Raw genomic sequence first — 22,878 nt, 5'->3', positions numbered from 1 at the left:
ATACTTTTTGTAGGATTTTATTTAGGCCAAGTTCTTAGTACACAGCAACAATTAACTCGAAATACAATTTCAAAATTAAAAAGTGAGTGTTCCCGCAACTCATCTGGAGGTGGTTTAATGGCACACACAAGAAACGTTACTGGCGACAGACTGCTCCCTCAAATTTTCCTACACGGGCTTTTACTCAGCTCGTAACACCAACCCTCCCTCCGGGAGCTAAAAGTATAACTGACCAGATCACAAATTGTTTACATTCTTTTTTGTAAACCATCTTGTTAAGAAAGATGCATGGACACAAATATGATAAAAACTGCATTTCCATAGAATTCTGAAGTTGCAAAAGACGTTTCCATTTTAATGTGAAAATAAGCTTTTTGTCTTTTGTTTGATTTTTTACAAAAAACCTCAAGATATTTAGCAAGGGTCATTTATACACAGCTAGGCCCTGTCATTTGTCAATTTTTTTTTTTTAAAGAATTATGAGATTCTCAAGAAATAGGAACAAAGATCAGCATAAAATAAACATAAGGTAATGAGCGCAATGCCTGTTTTAGAAGTGTTTTCTAAGGCTCTCTCAAATAAGGCTGTGCTGTGCTCTTTCCAGTGCCGAGACACTGTAACATTTTAGCTACATACACCTTATGGAAAAGACCATTTGTACTGAGTGTAGTTTTAAAAGGGTTAAAATGAAGATTACTTTCACTAATTAAGGCTACACTCAATACACTCCTTTAAACAACACTCTGAATGGTATTTATGGAGACATAGCATAGCTTTTCAAGTATCTTCCTTAAGACATCCAGTAGAACTTTAAAAGAAACATACAACACAATTAAGACAGTTGTAGAAAGAGTACCAGGCGCTGAGTCAGGAATTCTACCTTTGTTAACTAGCTGTTATTTGAAAAGGAAACATCTAAACCTCATCAGTAAAATGGGATTGAACTAAAATTTCTGAAATCTCATCTAGCTCTAAAGTTCTATGACTCTAAGGAAATCATGTGAGGGAAATCATCGCCGTAACACTGATCAGGAGCTCCTGGCCAAAGAAGTTCAGAAGTGAACAGATGGGAAGTGATGCAGATCCCCATTCTTTTCCAAGACGTAGCGACCACCTGCCAGTTCCTCCATCAAACACTTTTCAAAGGGAGAGGTGGCCTTCAGGACATGCCATGCTGTCTCCACGGAGGAGAAAAGGTGGTAAGAAAGTACCAAAGTACCAGTTCTTAATGCAGAAAGGTCACCTGCTAAAAGCAAATGAGCATATAGGATAAAAGCAAACTACTATCATTTTGATGCCTCTCAAACAGAAAAATCTTCAGTAATACCAAGAGACTGCTGAGGAGCACAGCGACATTACAGAGAGCACTGTGAAGACACATAGAACAGTCTCTCTAGCTGGGTAACAAACAGCGGCAGGAGGGGAAAAAGGGAGGGAGGGATGAAAATGTCTCACCCAGTGACTCTTAGGAATGCAGCAAGAGTAGCGGGCCCTTAACCCTACTGTAGGAACAGCACGTGCCCCTGGAGAAGGTAGAAAGCAAGTAGCCAAAAGATGGGAAACACTGAACAAGACATCTTAAAGTTTTCATATGTATTTCAAACACAGCAGGCTGAATCTCTGAAGTCTAGATTTTGACACATTGACACTTTTGGTTTTCAATTTATTGCCTAGGCCATGATGTCAACAAGGAAGTATATTTTCATTTACATCCCTATGGCCTTTCAAATAGTAATACTTTAAAAAAGGGAACAAACTCTTAACTCAACCCCCCCTCCTTTTTTTTTTTTAAGGAAAAAGGTTGTGGACACAAGTCAAAAACACTTCAAGAGGAAAAAGATTCCCTCTAGCCTGATAAAATGGTTGCTTACTGGTCAGCAGATTTTAGACTTGGATCATCTTTGCCACAATATTATGTAGCATGTAAGATTTCTGCACTCATTTAGAATTCCTACTACCAACCATCTTGTAGTGTATAAAAAAAGATAAATGGGGGAAACTTAGAATAAAACAAATACTACCCTCACATACTATTAATAGCATGCAATCTATGAAATGTTACATACATTAAAAGTCTCCAATGACTTTAGGCCTGGCCCATCATTACACAGTATCCTTCCAAAACGATATATAGAATTCAAAACTATACAAAAATTTAAAATATGCAGAAAATCCAACAGGTGTTATTTTTAAAACAAAAAAATCACACACGTTAGTACTAAAAAATAAAGGAAAAATCAGCTGACCCATGGATCCCTCTGCGGCAGGTCTTCAGTCTGAAGGACGTCACTGACGTCTTCTCGGTTCCCCAATCCAGCAGGGGTCCAACAAGCAAGCTGAGCACCACCAACTCCTTTTGCACAATTGTCTTCTGGGCTTCTGTAGGTGTGAGCTGTGGGCACTATTTATTGGATTTCAAAATACCCTCTGCCTTATTACTCCAGTAAGTTTTCTCAGCGAAAAGCTATTTAAATAACTCTGAACATCTAATTTCAAAACAGTTTTCCTAGTTACACACCAACACTAAGAAGAGTTTAACCTCTCCACGTATAGTCTTGGTTGCAGCCGTAATGAAGCTGAAGGCTCAGAGGACACTCAAGGGCCATTACTTTGAAGGAAGACAGGGAATAAAGGGTGTCAAGGTGACCTAACAAAGCATGAAGTGTAACGTGTACTGGAGGCAAGTTAATGAAAACTAAATTCAAAGTGCTGGAGAAATCTAAAAAGAGCTAACTTGCAGTGTGTGAGAAAAAAACCTGCAACCATAAAACAAAAATCTTGATACGAAACACTGTACCTGGGTCTCAGTTAAATGGTGGTAAGTTTTCTGCTCTGATAACAGATTCACAGGTGGGATATTAACTCTGTCAACACCATCTGAACTCCCTCACACCTACTACACTTGTTCATTTTCCAATCAAGTTCCTCTCTCTGCACTACCTATTATGTTCAAGGCCCATGTTTGAAATATATGCAGCCTACCGCCTCTCACCTTTCCCCCAGCACTGGGAAGTCACCTGGCAAAGCTCTCTTCTGGCCAAGTCGCTGGGACTGACAAGGACCCACGGTAGCTTTGGCCCGTGAGCTGGTTTATCATCACAGTATTCACCTGCTGAGCAGCAAGGCCTCCTGGATATTTTTCAATATTTCTTACACTGATTACAGAAGAGATGATTAAAGCCAACTGTCTTCCAAACTCCACTGAATCTGAAGTTGTAATTGTGCAGATGAAAAAAAAAATACTTGAATAAGTATTTGGCCTTATACCACTTATCCCACTATCCTTAGTCTGAGAGATAAGGTTCAAATCCTTACCAAGAGCAGCTACTTCAAAAGCCAATCACACAAAATCAGGGGAATATTTACCTTTTCTAAGTGAGTAAACAACTCAGCAGTAGCTAACACCTGCCATAACATTCAGAGAGCACAGCAGCAAGCCTTTTATTCCCAGTGACTGTTTAGGCTGGAAAATAACTGCTATTAAAAAAAAAAAACAAAAACCTGTTTTTCTAAATAATGAAAGAAGTAAAGAAATAGTTGGTCGACCTCTAAGGTCCTACTCCTCAAAAGAGCACCTAAGGCAAGGGTTTAGGATGCACTTCTGCGGTTCAACCTCTCTGGAACCTCAGGGACCCTCGTGTCTACCTCTGCACGCCCGCTTGAGCGCACGAGCCGGGCTGCACCCGTCACACCCCGGGGCGCACTGCCAGCAGCGGCAATGCAGTCTCACGCAGCAGCAGCAGCAGCAGGAGAACAAAACCACCTTCAGAATGTTTGGAGATTCAAATCATTCTTATAATCTACGAACTGAGAAACATGAAGGGATGCAAGTCAGCTCAACACTAACTCACTTGGTGCACTCAAGTGCTGACAGAATGCAGGATTTACAGTGTTGAAGAGGAAATAAGCCATGTGAAACAATTATAAAAATGGTTATGTGTGGTATTTAAATATTGGTTCCCCCTCCTCATCCAAGTGGAAGGAAGTGTGGGGCTGGGGCACGCGCTGGGCCACGAGGCTGACCACAGGCACTGCAGATCATCCAATGCCACAGATTCCGCAGGAGGAGAACTCCCACGCGTGTACAGGATTCCTGAGAAAGATCCCAGATTTCTTTTCTGAATCAGTTTTAACCTGATTTTTTTCACATAGTTATGCTGTTATACCTCTGATATATTCAGAAACGTCACTTTATTTCAGTCCAAACAGCTCAGCATAGTATAAGTGACGGCAGAAAGAGCCATTTGTTCCAACTCAGCTTGCTTTTTTGTTCTAATACTGAGGGATAAACCAAAAAAAAAAAATAATAAGTAGTTTTTGTCATTTGAATCCTTCATTCATTTCACTGGAGGGGAATCCCCAGGGCCTTTTGCTAATCTGGGAAGACCTGACTCTTCCTGTGAGGGAAACACAGCCTTGCTGAGCTTTACTCAGAATAATGCATGATAGACTCCACATAATTCCCAGGAAAGAGCCCAGTCACTCCATTCATAACTCCTTCATACCAACCATCGTCATTCTTCTTGATGACATAAATAATGGCTCCTTCCTGAAAGGACAGCTCATCTTCCTTGTCTTTTGTATAATCATAAATTGCCACAACTAGAGAGGGGAGAAAAAGGATATGAAAAAGAATAACGTTCCTAGAAAGGTAGAACCAAATAAATGAACACCTATCCTTTCCGAACTTCTGCAGCACTTCAAACACAGTGACTTTCTAAACATAGGACCTTCCCTGCAAATTCTGTTTTCTAATATCCAGTCCTACACAGTGGAATCCCATCTTGAGGTTAGGTTCAAAACTGTATAAATGGCCAAAAATAGTATTTAGTCACACTTACTGTTCAACAGTCTCCCTGAAGAGATACAATCCCAGAATAGGGAAAGATGGCTGTTTCTTCAGTTGAGCTTGCGTTAAAGCACCATATTATGTAAAAACACGTACCTTTAAACATTAGAATTAGACTAGTGCAGTGAGATGCACTAGGAGAGGCCAGTGAGAAAATGAGAGAGACTGAGGGAAGAGCAGACTTCCGTCTGCTTTCTCACACTTTCTAGAGCCTATGCCCATTCACTGAGAATAGTGGTTGAATTCCCACAGGTTATATGTGTGAATGACAGGCGTCTACTATATATATTCTTTCAAAACACATGCTGCATTATGCCACCAATTTAACATACCCACAGTAACAGACTAAAAGTGTTAAGAAAACCAAGATACCTGTAAGCTCTCCTATGATTTTCATTACTTAAATAACTTGGTGAATGGGGCCTTTCAATGATATCTGGGACAATCTCTGGTTCCTAAGTGTTACATTTTCCTCAACAGTTTAGTTAAATTGGGATACCCTATAACTTGCTCAGATCCACTTGAAGATTTATCTTTTTTATAGAAAGATCCTCTGTACCTTTATTATACCACTCAGAATTTCACTCAATAAATCTCCATCTATCCATTTTAAGAAGCATATATTGACTTTGTTTCCTATGCAACCTTAATCCTAAATAAATAATTAAGAAACAGAAACTAAAACAGGGACTTTTGATATAGTGCAATTTGTTCCAGTTAATTTGTTCCTGGCCTGCTTTAAGTAAAATTCAACAGCTTTCTTAAACTCTGAATATTTGCCATTACAGTGATCTAGGATGCCAGAAAACACTTTAGAGGGACCTAGAAAGCGTTTAGTGTGTATTTCTAACACCTAAACAGATACAATTAAATGACATACAAGTTTAAAGAGAACACAAGATAGGTAGACTACTTCGTATTTCTAGTCAATGTAGTATTTTTTAGCTTTTTTGGGGGGGTTGATAACATTCTTGATACTTATAGAAATGCAAACGCACTGAAAAGTAATTCAGAGGAAAATATCCACAAGTCCTGTTAATTCTACACCTTCTAAATCTCTCAAACCCAAACACTTTTCTCCATCATCACACTCACCGCCCTAATCAGCACAGCAGTCTTTAAACTGGAATACACGTATCACTGTGGGGTACCTTTAGATTTCCTAAGCAGCATGAGTGACAGATGATTTTACAGAGTTTCTTTCTAGATCCTCAACTTTTATAAATCCTGCATCTAAATCTGATCTGCTTGAGATGATACCCTCTGTCAAGCATCAGTCATAAGAGTTCTCATTTCCTGTTTATCTTTCTCCGACTTAACAAAAATACAGTGATATACTATGCTTAAGTATAAAACACCCTGAGTGCCAAAGGGATAATTCAAAATACCAGTGTGGTATTAAGAAAGAGAATTACTCCACTGACTATCCCAACCTTTTTGCAACTTAAGTGGCTCCCATTCTTTTGCTTTTAACAAAAGTTAAGGTGGACTTTAATGGGGTTATCAGATGACACATCATATAAAACATGATTTTTAAAGATAGAACATTATTTGATTTTTGGCAAATAACTCTGAAGGATTTAAAAGAACTGACAGTGCTGCATGAAAAATAATTCCATTTGCATCTACTTATTTATGTGAACAAGGTTTTCAACCCCACTGCCTCAGCTGAGGCCCTAATCTCTTGCTTAGAAAGATACCCAACCTGGTCTTTCCAACTCCTATTTTTCTTTCTTTCTAATGCACACTACACTATTATCAAGTATCTTTTTTCAAAAATTAAAGTCCAAATACATGGGAACTTAACATTAACCTACTTAAAATCTTCCACAATTTCCCTCTACTATCAGATTTTTTAAAAAGAAAAAAATTCAAAACACCTCAGCCTGGTATTCAAGGCCTCCCGTCATTAATTACAACTCACTTCCCTTCCTACACTCTTAGCTCACCCACCCCCTCCCTACAAGCCACCCAGGTCCCCGCACAGGACATTACTCACCATGCCCTTTTGACTCAGAGGATTCCCTCTGACTGGATGGCCCTTCCTATCTCTCTCCTCTGCCTGAGAAACTCATACTCATCATCCAAAGCACATCACATATACCATGTCCTCTGAGCAGCTTTCTGGACTCCCCAGATAGAATCAATGGCACTATTCACTTTCTGACAATCATTAAGGGAGCATCCATTCTGATTTTTAGAGATACAAAGATGAATAAGACAAGGGACCGTCACAGTCTTGTGAGGACAGAAGGGTTACCTGATAAATTACCATACACTGTTTATGCTTCTACCAAGAAGTTATGTCATTGAGCTAGAAAAACACAAGAACAGATGGCTTGATAGAAGAAAGGGAAATAAAACAGGCACTGACAAATAAGTCAATTTGTCTCAAATAATTTAACGCTAGTAAACGTTAGAGCCAAGACTCAATCCCAGGTCTGTCAGAGTACAAGCTTAAGACAATGTTAAGAATGTGGGCTCAGGAGTTATGCCACCTAGTTCAGATCCCAGCTCTACCACTTACTACTTTACAGAACATACTTAACTTTCCTAAGCTGCGTTTTACTCAGCTGTATAATGGGTATTATAATAGTGCCAATACCTCAAAGCATCGTTATATTAAATGAGGCAATGTACACACGATACAGGGCCGTGTGTAGAGTAAACATTCTATATAAATGTTAGCTGCTTTTATTACCATTAATAACTATTATGATATACTGACTCCTGCAACACAAACATCTTCTGTCATATTCTGTAACATAATAAATTATTTTGAACCTCAATTTCCTAGTTTGCAAAATGCGGAAACTAACTGCCTTACATATGTAGTAAATCTTGCATCATGCCAGGCACATAACAAATAAATGAAAATATCTTTTCTCTACCCAAGTTAAATAAAGATACTTACATATACAAATTATCTCCACTTGGCTAATAATCAAGGGTTAAGATAAACCTATGCAGTGGTTCTCAACCTTGGAATTATCTGAGGAACTTTAAAAAAATTCTGATGCCTGGGTCCCATGTCCACCGATTCTGATTTAATAGGTCTGGAAGTGCAGGCATATTAAACATTCCCTAGGTGACCCTAATATGCAGGCACAGTTGAGAACCAGGTCCTAAGTCTAAGACAGAAAAATAAGACTTAGGCAACAGCCTCAACATTTATGCACACTCAAGCAAAAAGCAATCAAACATAAGCTGAACACGGTTATTTTTGTTTTGCCAGAAAGAGTAAGAAGGAGCTTATTTGATTTTCATGTTTTAAAAGATTTGAGCTTAACAGAGACTAACTTTGAAAAATATCTTAGGAAACAACTCAGGCATTTTCTTTTAAACTTTAAAGAGTTATTTGGACTGAAAATAAACTTACTTTTCCTCTCTTACAAATCTCTCCAGATTTTAACATGTTCACCGAAGAGGAGATTTTTAACAAGCAAATCTCTTCATAATGCTTTTCTCTTAAGGACTCACTGAGCTGGTTTTACAGAGCTGAAAACTGTCATCACTTTGTCCAGGACAGTGTTAAAATCAGCTAAGGAGTCTGTAAAACATGTCAATGTCCAAGGCCATTGGACATTGGCACCCTAGTGTACCTTGGGCTCTTTTTTTTTCTTTTCTTAAAAGCAGCTTTATTAAGAAGTAATTTAGACACAGAACACAATCACTTAAGTGTATATTCAGTGAGTTTTCACAAATGTATGCACCTGTATACATGACAAATGAACAACTTCCACCACAATCGTTACAATGGCCATTATCCCAAAGTTTCCTTATGCCCCTATGTAGCCACCATTGATCCCCCCAAACCACTCATCTTCTAAATTTCATTTAGATGGAATCATAAAGTATGAGTCTTCTGTGTCTAGATTCTTTCATTAGCGTAATGCTTGAGATCCATCCATATTGCTGTATGTACCAGTAGTTTATTCCTTTCCATTGCTGAACAGTGTTCCACTGAATGGATGGATAGCCCACAATTAGCTTATCCATTCACCAGTTGAAAGACGTATAGGTTGCTTCCAGTCTTGGCTATTATGAATAAAGCAGCTATGAACAATCAAGTTCAAGTCTTTGTGTGAACATAATCTTCATTCCTCGTAAATAAACATCTAAGAAGGGACTGCCAGACCACCTGGTAGGTGTATATCTAACTTCATAAGAAACTGCCAACTGTTTTCCAAAGTGGCTGAAACGTTGCATTCTTACCAGCAATGTACACTGTACCAGCTCCTGTTTCACCACACTTTCTCTGACACTTGGTATTATCAGTGTTTTTAATTGTAGCCAATCCAGAGGGTGTGTAGTGATAAGTAGTTTGGTTCATTGCAGCTTCACTTTGCATTTCCCTGACTAATAATGTTGAGTATCTTTCCATGTGCTTATTTGCAATTCATGTATCTTTTTTGATGAAGTGTTTCCAAACTTTTTTTCTACAAGTTGTTTGTCGTCTCCTGAGTTATTTTGCAAATATTCTTCCCAGTCTATATGGCTTGCCTTGTCATTTTCTTAACACCATGGTTAAAAAAGAAAAGTTTAATAGAATGAAATTCAATTTATCATTTTTTCTTTTAAGCTTCATGTTTTTTAATGTGCTCTCTACAAAAAGTTTCTCCTAACCCCAGAACACACAGATTTTCTCCTATATTTTCCTCTAGAAGTTTCATAGTTTTACATTCACATCCAAATACATTTCAAGTTAATTTTTGTGTATGGTGAGGTAATAAGGGTAGAAGTTCATGTTTTGCATATGGATATCCAATTATTAACAGCACTATTTTTGAAAACACTATCCTTTCCCCACTGAATTACCTTGCACTTTCGTCAAAACATATGTGTGGATCTTTTTCTGGATTCTTTTTTTTCTTCTGGATTCTGATGTATATTTCTATACTTATAGCACACTGTCCTGATTACTGTAGCTTTATACTAGAACTCTGAAATCAGGTAGTTTAAATCCTCCAATATTAGTCTTGTTTTTCAAAAATTGTGTTGACTAAACTAGGTCTTCTGCATTTCCATTTAACTTTTAGAATCCCCTTGTCATTTTCTGTAAGAATGACTGCTGGAATTTTTATTGAGATTGCATTCAATTTATAGATCAATTTAGGAAAGACTGTCTCTTAACAATAATGATCAAAAAACATACTTTACTTATTTATTTCAATTTATTTAAGGCCTTTATTAATTTCTCTTAAGTTTTATAGTTTTCATCATACAGGTCCTGCATATATTTTATTAAATCTATCCCTGGGAATTCCCTGGCGGACCAGTGGTTAGGACTCTGAGCTCTCATTGCCAAGGGCCCAGGTTTGATCCCTGGTTGGGGAACTAAGATCCCACAAGCCACGCCCCACCACCAAAAAAAAAAAAATTATCCCTAAGTTTTCATATTTTTGATGTTATTACAAAAGGTATTATTTTGTAAATTTCAATCTCTAATTGTTTGTTGCTAGTATATAAAAATGCAATTAATTTTGCAAATCAACTTTGTAGCCTACCGTCTTGCTAAATTTGCTTTTTAGTTCTACCAGCTTTTTTGTAGATTCCTTAGGATTTTCTACATACAAGATAATATCTTCTGCAAATAAACTTTATTTGATATTGTTCCACATATCTGTTGCTCTGTTTTTGGTCTTGGTTTTTTTCTCTGTGCCTCGTTTTGGATAGTTTCTAATGTCATATTGTCAAGGTTGCTAATCTTTTCTTCTAAGTGTCACTTCAGATACTATATTTTTCATCTCCAGAAATTCTATGTGGGTTTCTCTTTCTCTTTTTTAAGAAAATATATTCTGCTTCTCTCTCATGTGCATGTTTTCCTTTGCCTTCTTGGATATATGTGGCATTTATAATAGCTATACCCGTGTCTGGTAATTCCATCATCTTGGTCACTTCTGGGTCTGTTCCTATTGACTGGCTTTGCTTTTAGGTATGAGTTATGTTTTCCTGCCTTTTTACATGCCTTGTAATTTTTGACTGGATGCTGGTCACTATGAATCTTACTTTTTGGTGCACTGGATTTTGTTGACTCCTTTGAACAATGCTGGGTTTTGTCCTGGAACTCAGTTAAGTTACTTGAAATCAGTTGGATGTTTTCAAAGTTTGCATTTAAACATCTGTTAGGGCAGTTCAGGGCAACCTATAGTCTAGGGCTAATTTCGCCCCACAACTTGAGGGGACACACTTTTGAGGCCTCTTCTCAATGCCGTGTGTATTACAAGGTCTTTCTGTTCTTGCTGGTTTGGGAACATGAACTATTCCCAGGCCTGTTATTTCCAAGACTTTTTCTGCCTACTCCTTTCTGATTGTTCTTTCTCCAATCTCAGGTAGTTTCTTCACATACATGTGCAGATCAGTACTCTGTCAAAGATTCAAGGAGACCCTTCTGCAGACCCCTCTGTCCTTTGTCTTTGAGTAGCTACCTGTTCTCCATGGTCTCCCAAAACTCTGTGATCTCTTATCTTCTCTACTCAGTGAGACTTTCAGGCTTATTTGGGTTCCACCCCCTTGCACTGTGGCCTGGAAACTGCCACTAGATAGCAAAGCTAGGACAATTAGGGGCTCACCGTGTTTGAGTTCCTTCTTTCTGGGACCATAGTCCACCAATGCTTGTTATCTAATGTCTGAAAACCATTATCTTTTATATTTTTTCCTGGATTCATTCCTAACTGTTTTAGGAGGGAGGGTAAATCTGATTACCGTTGCTCTATCTTAGCCAGAAGTGGAAGTCCACTATTCGTTAATGTAAGCTCCCCAGGTGATTCTAATGTGCAGTCAGTTTTGAAACCCAGTGAGTTAGTAGCTTTAACTTTCTTAACAGCAAACTTCCTTCAAGACAGCACACATTTCTTCTGAGCTGACTAGTCCTGATGACGTTTGTAAGCCTGTGTCCCAAAAGTGTCATATGATGGTTAGCTAATATATTCAGAGAAGCTTTTCACCAAAAGAAATGCCAAACACCTACTTTGCAAAGAAACTGAGAAACCATATTCTTTGGAAGAAAGTTTCATATGGAGATACTTAAACTGGAATATCTGATATAAGATGCCACAAAAGAATGCTTTAGGGACTTCCCTGGTAGTCCAGTGGTTAAGAATCCGCCTTCCAGTGCAGGGGACGCGGATTCGATCCCTGGTTGGAGAACTAAGATCCCACATGCCGCAGGGCAACTAAGCCCACGTGCTCTAGAGCCCACGCGCCACAACTAGAGAGCTCACATGCCGCAACTACTGAGCCTGCGTGCCACAACCAGAGAGCCCGTGTGCCACAACTACTGAGCCCGTGTGCTCTGGAACCTGCGCACCACAACTAAAGAGCAGCCCGCACGCCACGACAAAGAGCCCGTGTGCCTCAATGAAATACCCTGCACACCACAACGAATATCCCGCATACCACAACTAAGACCCGATGCAGCCAATGTAAATAAATAAATAAATATTTTAAAAGGGAAGAATGCTTTAAACCATGGGAGTGGGAATAACATAATTTGGAAAAATCATCCTCTTCCTGAGTCATTCCAGAAAAAAACCTATCTTTTTAAAATTTTTGCCTTATAGAAACCGTTCATAAAAAGCATGTTCAACGGGAACAACATATAATCGTCAATAAAAATCAGTCACAGGATTTTACCAGTGTGACTTTCAAAATCATGAACCTTGTAAACTAAATTAATTAAAATATACAGGCTAATACAGGCCAAACTTTACTTATAAGTAAAAAATAAATAAGATTCTCTTCAGTACCAGCAAATTTCATTTCTATGTACATAGAGGTTTCTTCCCATCCTTCCAGATATCCCTCTGAAACTTACCCTTTTCCAAGTAAGACCTTGGAGCCCACGGTGGGTCCTCTTCAGCATAAGGATCACTATACTCAACCACGGCTGCCTCTTCCTCTTCGTAGTCTTCTGGAGGAGGAGGTGGTGGTGGGGATTCATCAAAGACTGGTTCTTCCACAGGTGGTGGTGGAGGTGGTGCATCTGAAACTAAGAATGTATCAAGCTGATAACAAAACTACACATTATGCAAAGTTCAGTGTTTCCTATCCAAGCTTCTATGTTCATGGAGTATAAACCTAGACTTGAAAATAATAATCTTTCAAAAAATAAGTAGGCAAGAGAAGTGTTCCCACCAACTATACTGTTCCAAATCCCCAAGCTTGACTTTCTCCTCCCTTTGGGTTAGTGCTGATGGATGCTGAATAAAGTTTAGCCAAAATGATTACTATTTTTTACTTAAAATGTTCCAATTACTCAGTTAGCACTTTACAATACATTATTTCATTTAATCTTTACCTTGGGAGGTGGTGTTTTTAATCCTCATTTATGGATGTGGAAACTGGCTTTCCAAGATTAAGTACTCCAACAGTAAGTGGAAGAGCAGGAATTTGAACTCCAATGCCTCTTATCTTAAAAGCTACACTATTATGGAATGAGATCAATTCAACAACTTTAAAGTCATGTTTCATTATTCATTCAAAAACATCAACTGAAAGCCTACTATGGCCAGCTACTATGCTCAGCACTGGGAATACAGCAGTGAGCGAAAGTCATGGAGACATGGACAACCAAACTTTCATTTATAATTAAGTGCAGTAAGTGTTTTAAGTCATCATGGAAAACAGAGCAGTAGACCACATCTCTTATGTGGGTCAGGAAAGGCTTCCTGGAACCTGAAGGATGAGTAAGAGTTAATGGCCCGGGGTGGGGGTAGGTATTTCATGTCAGATGTAAAGAAAAATAACAAATACAAAGGTAAGAAAGCAGGAGCCCTTCAAAGAGCTGACCAAAGTTCAGTAGAAAGAGGCATGAGGAAGCTGAACAGTACTAAGCAGAAAGGGCCTTGTAACAGTTTAAACTCTATCCAAAGAGCAATGGGAAGCCAGAGAAGGGTTTAAGAAGAATAACGGAATCACAGCTGCATTACTTAGCCCAGTATAACTGGTTCCAAATAATTCCAGACTTCGTCCAAACATCAAACTTAATATAGAGTAAATATCTGCTACCACAGAGTTATGTTCAAAATAATGTACTTGAAAGCTATAAAGATCATTCCAAAAGATAGGTATATGTCTTTCCAAGGTGAGTGTTTTGAAGAGGACAACATTCATTTGAATGTATAAGTCCTGCTATGTCTGTAAAATCAGCCACGGCTCACCTCATATACAAAGTTTCTTATTTTTATACATTTTGTAGGTGAGAAAATGTATATGACTATGGAAAGAAATGAGAAAAGATCATCCTAAAAGGTAAATATTGCACACTGTGGTAAATACTGGAGGTGCTCATTGGGGTACCTTCCAATAAACAGAGGTAAAATAGACTATTTTCAGAAATTAGCAAACAGAGATGCAAAGGCACCTGAAAGAGATACTGAGTCCTCAGGCCAACAAGACTGGATTATAACCAGTTAAAATACAAGAAAGAAATGTGTCGTTACAAAGGGAGCATTTAGTCAGCTATGGAAGCACACAAAAAAGGAGGGACTCAAAGTGTCTGCTCTGTGTCAGATGCTTTACTAAGTGCTGGAGAAATAGCCAGTGGAAAAAAACAAGCAAAATTCCCTGCTCTCATAGAGCTTACATTCTAGTATTGGCAATGCCCATTTCCAAAGGAGCAGGAGTCCTAAGCAACAGAATGCAAATATTTCTATCCCACGGTTGAGGCCATCCCTGTTATGAGATGCATGCATTAGGCTGCATCAGCCTGATGACATTATCTCCTTCATTGGGGTAATTCCCCTAGTTCAGATTCCACACCCGTTGTACAGCCTTATGATTGTGACATGGTTCCTATGTAGACTGCTCACAAGAAGAGAACTCATCTGTCATACAGACTATGCTCACTGCTTTAGCAATTCCTCACTAAATACAGATACAGGCCTCCTGCTTTGTAGACATCAGTCTCCTCAGCTTCCTTAATGCTTCCCTAGGAGAAAACTCGACCTGTCAATAAAATTAGTTATCTGATCCTGCATGATTCAACGCCAGACCACAGGCCAGCTTAAATTCACTGCCAATCTATGAGGCCTCTTGGGAGACAGACTGACAATTTGGTCCCCTGGGACCCACCATGGCATGGCCATTTTTACACCTGGAATCACAGGATTGGAAGAAGATTCTCAGGCCGGCCACAAAACCCTAAAACTCCAGTGATAGACCACTAATTGTCTGAGCAACCCAGAGAAAAGGGTGGGATATCTGGTGATTAAAGAGCACCTCCTCAATTAGATGTGATCTTTCTTTTTACATGTGCCTTATTTTATATTTATTTGTCTTCACTACCAGATTTCAAGTTGTTTGAAAGTAGAGAATTTCATCTTAATTATTTTATCATCCACACTAGCTGCTCATACAATGACTGTTCATAATATTCAAATATCTGAAGTATCAGTGAATGAATGACTATTCAGCCAATCATATATAAATGACATTTTATGCCTAGAATCTGATCTACAGCATAAAGAAGACATAAACTTACTATTTTCTTGGACTCTGGCCACAAATCCCATTAAAGGTAACTGAGGAGTTACCTGTAGGATGGAGGGAGGAGGAGGAGCAAGAGATACTGCAAAAACAAAAAAGGTGCGGAGGGTAAGGGGTAAGGGCAAGTTACATTAAAAGGAAAGGATACCACAATAAAACAAACATATAAGGAGGGAAACCGCTATGCATAAACATTTTACAAGCTATCTTAAGGATCCTCTTTTGAGGGATAACTCATTAACACACAAAACAAAGTATTAGGGAAGTTTTAAAAACTTACAACAGGAAGCATTTATCATATACAGATCTATTCTTACATACAATGGCAAATTATCTTTTCATGTCAATAGCATGTCTTCTCAAAAAAAGAATTTCTTCAGATTACCATGAATAACTTGGTTTTCTGAATTTTACCTTGAAGGTTATAAGTTTAAATGTTCATCAATACAAGGGAAAAAACCATTACATGCCAGCATCCTAATTTTATACTTTTCATTACTTCATTAAACAGGCAAAATTAATTGGTTTTCAGCCATTGATTAAACAAATATTCACTGACTTCCCACTAAGGGGCAAGCACTCTGCTAAGAGACCAATACGAAACCGTTCTCTTCGAGTCACGTCTGTATCTTTACAATCTCTCACAGTCCCAATTCATACCACCTATTCCAGGTACATTTTCTCCCTGAATCTACAGAAAAATGCCAGCCTCATTCAAATCATTCCTCTCCCCCCAAAGCTGTCTTTCCCTTTTAAACACCTGGTACAGCGCCTAGCGCTAGTGAGCCTTCAACAAACATCTGACGTAGATAAATACACAAATAAGCCAGGTACATGCCAAACAACTTCCCAAGATTAACTCTACAGTTACGGTTTCCTTCGGCATGGGTATACAGTATGGTGTGCATCTTCTTATAAAGAGAGAACATTTTTATTAGCTTCAAATCACAGTGAAGACTAATAAAACTAAAAAGATGAGTAAGAGTCACTGCCCTCAAAAAGATCACATTCTAGTTAGGAATGGAAGACAAAAATAATAACCCTAACCCAACAACATCTGTAGCACTTCCCTGCAGGTGGTGGTGGTGACGGTAGTGGAAGAGGCACTGGTGATGGTGTGGCATCATGGTGGTGACGGAAAGGGCCGTCAGGGTTTGAGTAGGGGTGGGGCTACACAGAAGTAACCTCTGAGCAGGTGCTTGAAGAAAAGGAGTTCGACAAGCAGACAAGGGTCGAGAAAGACAAGCAGAGAACCAAGTGAGGGGCAAAGGCTCTGAGGTATAAAATAGCATGACCAGTTCACAGAACCAGAAATATTTCCATATGGTTGGCATAAGATGCCCCAGAGAGAAAGTACAAAACCTGGAGAGATGAGCAGGTAGATATGCAATAGGGAAGAATCTTATATGTTAGGTGAAAGAGTGCTTAGTGGGAACACCTTGGACTTAAAGTCACCTAGCATCAAATCCCTGATTTGCTATTTCGCTGCTATTGGAACAGCAAGTTATTTTTTGAGCCTAATCCATAAATGTGAAATGAAAGAGGTAATGCAACCTACTTTACAGAGTGACTGCAAAGATTTTTTAAAAAAAAACAATGTATGCAGAAAGTCTAACCCAGGGCCTGCCACACAAAAATCAAGGTAATAGAAGTGGAAAGAAAAGGAGAGAACTTAGTACAGTGTGGACAAAAAGAGTATTTGGTATCTAAGGATTTAGGAGGCATATGAAGGAGAGAAACAGCTCAAGATGGTCTTAGATTTTTATCCTTCCTAACTATGAAGGTAGTGGTGCCATTAACCACATTAACCTTGGTGGGTAGTACAGGGAATGAAACGGGTTGGTGAACAGAAAAATCAGGGAGAAATAATGAGATGTAGGAAAGTAACTTAAAACATAAATATGGAAGGCAACTGGAAAGTCTGGGTTGAACCTGTGGGAAAAATCAAGAGGTACAGAGGTGGCAGTAATCAGTAAAGATAACAGTTGTGCCATGGGTAAGTGCAGGGAGAACATGTACTTATAATGGGCAGACAAGAGTTAAGCAGATAATCCTGAAGAATATCTCAGATTTAAAGGGACAGAGTCACATAACCCTAGAAATTGGTACCTTTCTTTAAAAGATACCTTGTGGTTACGTTTTTCCCTGAAGTCATACTTCTTGGTAGTAAACCCTTAAGTTGTGTGTCTGTGTCCCACTCTCAGAGGCTTGGAACAATTGTTGATATGTTCACGACACCCTGTGTTTCCAAACTTGGGGTAGAAGACACAATGAACAGAGAAGGCAGCAGAGACAAAGCAGATAAAACTGAGAAACAGCGGCAGACAGCAACTGCGCTAGGAAAGTGGGATATAAGATGCTGAAATGTTCCTCTTATGTTAGCACCCATCCCAACCTCCCCTGTAACAGAAAAGTAGGAAATTTCCCACTTCAGTCATGGTTTCTCATCAAAAAAAAAAAAAAAAAAAAATGACTTTCTAGTACTCAGCTAAAAAAGAATGATTAGGTACTTAACTTATTAGAACAGGGTTTTTGTAGGTAGGTTGAGTTTATTTTTTTTTTAATGAATATATATATTTTTTTCTTTTCTTGTTTTGAAAGTCCAAGTCTGAAACTCTAGTGGGTTTTTAAGAAGTCTATCAACAGCAGCCCAGGTAAAAACCAGTCCCAGATCTTCCTTAAACAGAATTACATCATAACAAAACAAGTTAGATTTTTTTCAAAGCCAATCCAACACATGTTAAAAAATTCAGTTCCAAATGGAGTTTACAAAGGTTGCCCCAAATTCTACTTTTTTTGCCCAGGGCAAACTTTTTACATCATGGTCCAAATTAATTTAGTTACCACAGCATTTTTTTTCTGGTCATTGAGATTTCATTAGAAAACCTGTGAACCAGAAGGTCCTACTTTAGACTAGATTTATCTTCCTCAGAGTTGAACTGAAAATGAACTATTTTAGGAGAATCTAAGCAGGACTTTGATGTGAAGAACCGTTTGCAATAATCAGTTCTAGTCTGAGGTATCTCATGTACAGGCAAGAGCAGAAAGTAACTATCAATTTGTTTCCATTCCATTTAGCTAAGATGATTCCTCACGTGACAAAAGCCTTTCCCTATAATCACCAAAAGGTCTCCAAACTTAGATTCAGTAATATTATGTTCAAACTACACAATAATGAAGTTAACGGGAAGAGGAACGCTCAAGAAGAGACTGGAGTTTATAGAGAGATCTTAAGTAGAACTACAAGAACTACAGCTTACATTCACTCAGCAACACGGAGGTATACAAACTGTAACAGGCTCTGCAAGCAAACCAAACTGAGAGGATGAGTCTGTGCTGATGAAATATACAGACCTCCTAAGCATGACCTTCCTGGTTATTTACAAAATCCTGGCGCATCTTCTTTGCGGTTAAAATGTACAAAGAGTTTTGAAGAAAAATTAGGCTATTAAATCTTTTTTTTTTTTTTACTGCTTTATAAATACTCTAAGAAAATTAGACAAAATAACCACTCTAAATACTATTTCTAAAACCATTAAAGATATCACCTTTAGAGGCCATACATTTGTAGCCCATTCAAGTTTAGTTGCAAATATTTTACATTCCAGTGAGGGAAATAATTTAAGCAATTTATTTTAAGAGTGAAATATTTTCTAAACGTGGATCGTAACTTAGAACAAGGAGTATTTAAAAGTGAACCTAACTAATCATACTCAGTAAGGGAAGCTTTTTTGATGGAAAAGAATAGGGTTACCAAATAAGTATCACTCCTGTAGTCTCAGAAGGGTTAAAAGAATTGAGCCATTTTTCTTATTCCTTTTCAAGTGAAAAAAAAAACATCGTATGACATTATGCCAAGAAAAAGTAGCAAATAAATTCACACAGTTTAAAAACATAACTTGTGTTTAATAATCGATGTAAAGGGTCTATTTGGTTTACTTGGTCATCTGAGAATATACTTAAACTTTTCGGTTTTTTCTAGCTTTTTTGTTCTCCCTAGAGTAAACATTCACTAACAAAAGCTAAAGACTGCCTAAAATGAGGACTCGAAAATAGATTCTTCATTGCTCTCTATTTATACTTTGCTAAAGCCCCACCACATCTGTATTCTTCTGGAGATTTATGGTAATGCTGTAAGTTAACTATCATTTAAAGAATATGCATTATGGCTTTTCTTTTACAATATCACCAACCCAACATTGTTTTCTGTTTCTTTTTAGTTGTTTTTAATATCATTCAGGGAAGCCTGACATCTTCCCTGTGTAAAACATCATATTCATTCAGAAATTCCTCTTTCTCATACAACTATATACACTCACACTGCTTGGAACCAACATTCCACTTTATGAATTAGATTTTTTTAGTCTTTGTTGTAAGAAAATATGAGTAGTGAAATGTAAGATATCTTTTACCAAAGGCCTTAGTACTTAAACACCACATTACTGATTCCTTACTGTTAAGGACTGAATGTTTGTATCCCCCCAAAATTCATATGAAATCCTAACCTCCAATGTGATGGTATTAGGAGGTGGGGCCTTTGGGAGGTGATTAGCTCATGAGGGTGGAGCCTGAATGAATGGAATTAGTGCCCTTATAAAAGAACTCCAGAGACCTAATTAAACTTAAAAGCTTTTGCACAGCAAAGGAAACCATAAACAAAACAAAAAGACAACCTACTAAGTGGGAGAAAATATTTGCAAATGATATGACCAATAAGGAATTAATATCCAACATATATAAACAGCTCATACAACTCAATATCAAAAAAGCAACCCGATTAAAAAATGGACAGAAGAACTGAAAGGACATTTTTTGAAAGAGGAAATGCAGATGGCCAACAGACACATGAAAAGATGCTCAACATCGCTAATCATCAGGGAAATAAAAATCAAAACCACAATGAGATATCACCTCACACCTGTCAGAATGGCTATCATCAAAAAGAACACAAATAACAAATGCTGGTGAGGATGTGGAGAAAAGGGAACCCTCATACACTGTTGGTGGGGATGTAAATTGGTGCAGCCACTGTGGAAAACAGTATTGGGGTTTCTCAAAAAACTAAAAACAGAACCACCATATGACCCAGCAATTCCACTCAGGGGTATATAGCTGAAAAAAAAAACCCAATAATTTGAAAAGATACATGCACCCCAATGTTCACAGCAGCATTATTTACAATTGCCAAGATATGGAAACAACCTAAGTGTACATCAACAGATGAATGGATTAAGAGGATGTACACACACACAATGTAATACTACTCAGTCATAAAAAAGAACGAAATTTTGCCATGTGCAGCAACATGGATGGACTTGGAGGGCATTATGCTAAGTGAAATGAGTCACACAGAGAAAGACAAATACTGTATGATGTCACTTATATGTGGAATCTAAAAAATACAACAAACTAGTGAATATAACAAAAAAGAAGCAGGCTCACAGTATACGTATAGAAAACAAACTAGTGGTTACCAGTGAAGGGGGGTAATATGGGTCGGGGGGGGGGGAGTAGGAGGTATAAACCAGGGGGTGAAAGACAGGCTCAAGGATGTACAATATTATACAACATGGGGAATAGAGCCAATATTTTGTAATAACTGTAAAATGGAAATTAACCTTTAAAAATTATATTTAAATTTTTTTAAAAGGCATTGCCAAAAAAAAAAAAAAAAAAAACCGTGGAGCGTTTTCTCTCTCTCTTTTTCCACCATGTGAGGATACAACAACAAGACAGCAGTCTACAAGCTCAAAAGGGTTCTCACCAGAACTCAACCATGCTGGCATGCTGATCTCTGACTTTCAGCCTCCAGAACTGTGAGAAATAAATCTCTACTGTTTATAAGCTACCCAGTCTATGGTACTTTGTTATAGCAGCCCAAACTAAGACACTTACCAAACTAGGTTAATGTATGTAAATGTACATGTACAAACACATATGTATACTCTTCTTTACCACCAAGGTGCTTCATATTTATATTGAAAGTAAAAACTGTTAAAACTTGTGATTAGCCCTGTTTGTTTCAATGACACTCCTTGCTGATGACAAGAAGAATGATAAACTAGTATTCCTATTTCTTTGGCTGGATTAGATTAAGAAACAATGAGAACCAAATAGGATTCATTTTATGTTCTGAATGAAGTGTTCCTTTCATTAACTTGCTTCTGAAATAATCTCACTAGAACACAATTATTGTGCTCCTAGGACTTGGCACTACGCACCGGGTGCTCCATATTTTAATTCCTATGTTATAACGCCATTTCAAACTCAAAACCAATATAGTAGCAGTGCTGTTAGATTTACATCGCACAGAAAACCTCACTGAATTTAGTCACATGAATCCCAGCCTGTCAGCTCACTTCCTCAGAAGCACAAATCCATGTCAAGCCTCCAGCTGCAAAAAATATGCTCATAAAACACAAACCTGGGATCACTGTTAAACCAGGGAGTTAGCTACTTGAGAAAGCACAACAAATTTTCTCATTTTAAATATGAAAAAACAAGGACCATTTTAAGACCAGTGGGCATAATACAAGAGACTTACATAATAATCTAATGCAAATAAAATGAAAGTGCATCGAACAGCCTTAGAATACTGGCTTACAAAGCATTAAGTGTTGCAAGAAGAACTTTTCAAAGAACATAATTTAGTTAAAATTTTTTTTTAGTTTAGAAAAAAGCACTGATTATTCAACTAAGTTGTAGCCACCCTCTTTAAACAGTTACCAAATCCCCAGAGAAGAAAGGCAGAACTTAATTGAGAGAAGTACATGAAAACAAATTAAGTTGCCTCACACATTATGCTGAAGGCCCAAAAATCTCAATTCACTTTATACTTCCCATGAGTGTGAAAAATACTTTCATTAACATCATTCCTTAGAGTAGGTTATTTTTCTACATTAACATATACTTTCAAGTATGTTAAAATCAGATTTACAAATAAGTATTAAAATATGTACTTAAAACACATTTAAATAAATAGCCTTCAAATAAATTCCATCAACAGGTGGAATTTTTAATCAGGGTTCTCGTCTCATAAGACCAGTATTTTGGTATGTACAGGTATACAGCATGAAATATCCCTGTATATACTTTCTGAATATCATGTACACTTGGTCCCAAGCTGTAACAGTAAAGCATCTCTCAGCTCCATCACAGAATTGGCCCATTTTGGACTGACACCATTCTTCAAAACTCTATTTAAGGGTAAGGAAGGGCATAAGGGCCATAAGAAATAATTGTCTAGACTTCCAAGAGGGTCAGGGAGAGAGCTTATCTTCAGCAGAGCTATGAAACAGGCCATATCTAACAAATTAAAATTTAAAAATAAAATATTCATTTAACTACAAAATAGCACCTGTACAAATATGGGTTTGGAACACATGATTTAAAAGTAGAACGTGAGAAAAGACAGGCGTATTTGTCAAAATGGAGCTCAAAATGAGTTAAAAAGAATGGCACACCCAAAATCATTGAGTGTGTTCAAAGATAGCAGTGAGACAGATAGATAGATAGATAGATGTATAACTGAATCACTCTGC

General features: G+C 37.8%; 1 protein-coding gene across 31 annotated transcripts in view; it reads right to left on the bottom strand.

Annotated features, from left to right (window-relative positions):
• Positions 1-6: 6 nt before the first annotated feature.
• The window catches only part of ABI2 (abl interactor 2), a 92,362-nt gene continuing 69,490 nt past the window's right edge, over positions 7-22,878 (bottom strand). For 10 of the 31 annotated variants that reach the window (XM_082467122.1, XM_082467139.1, XM_082467124.1 and 7 more), the window contains 2 exons: positions 12,666-12,839; positions 4,294-4,602 (listed from right to left, as the gene is read on the bottom strand). In XM_082467122.1, the coding sequence (XP_082323248.1) occupies positions 4,427-4,602; positions 12,666-12,839 (350 nt within the window). In that variant the 3' untranslated portion in view covers positions 4,294-4,426. Of the gene's footprint in view, positions 3,208-4,293; positions 4,603-12,665; positions 12,840-15,332; positions 15,420-22,878 lie in introns of those variants that run through there. The other 21 variants (XM_082467144.1, XM_082467127.1, XM_082467119.1 and 18 more) reach the window with 5 other exon arrangements.

This window comes from Balaenoptera physalus (genome assembly GCF_965194825.1).
Source record: "Balaenoptera physalus genome assembly, chromosome: 6".
NCBI classification, from domain to species: domain Eukaryota; kingdom Metazoa; phylum Chordata; class Mammalia; order Artiodactyla; family Balaenopteridae; genus Balaenoptera; species Balaenoptera physalus.
This window is presented reverse-complemented; position numbering and strand designations above follow the sequence as displayed.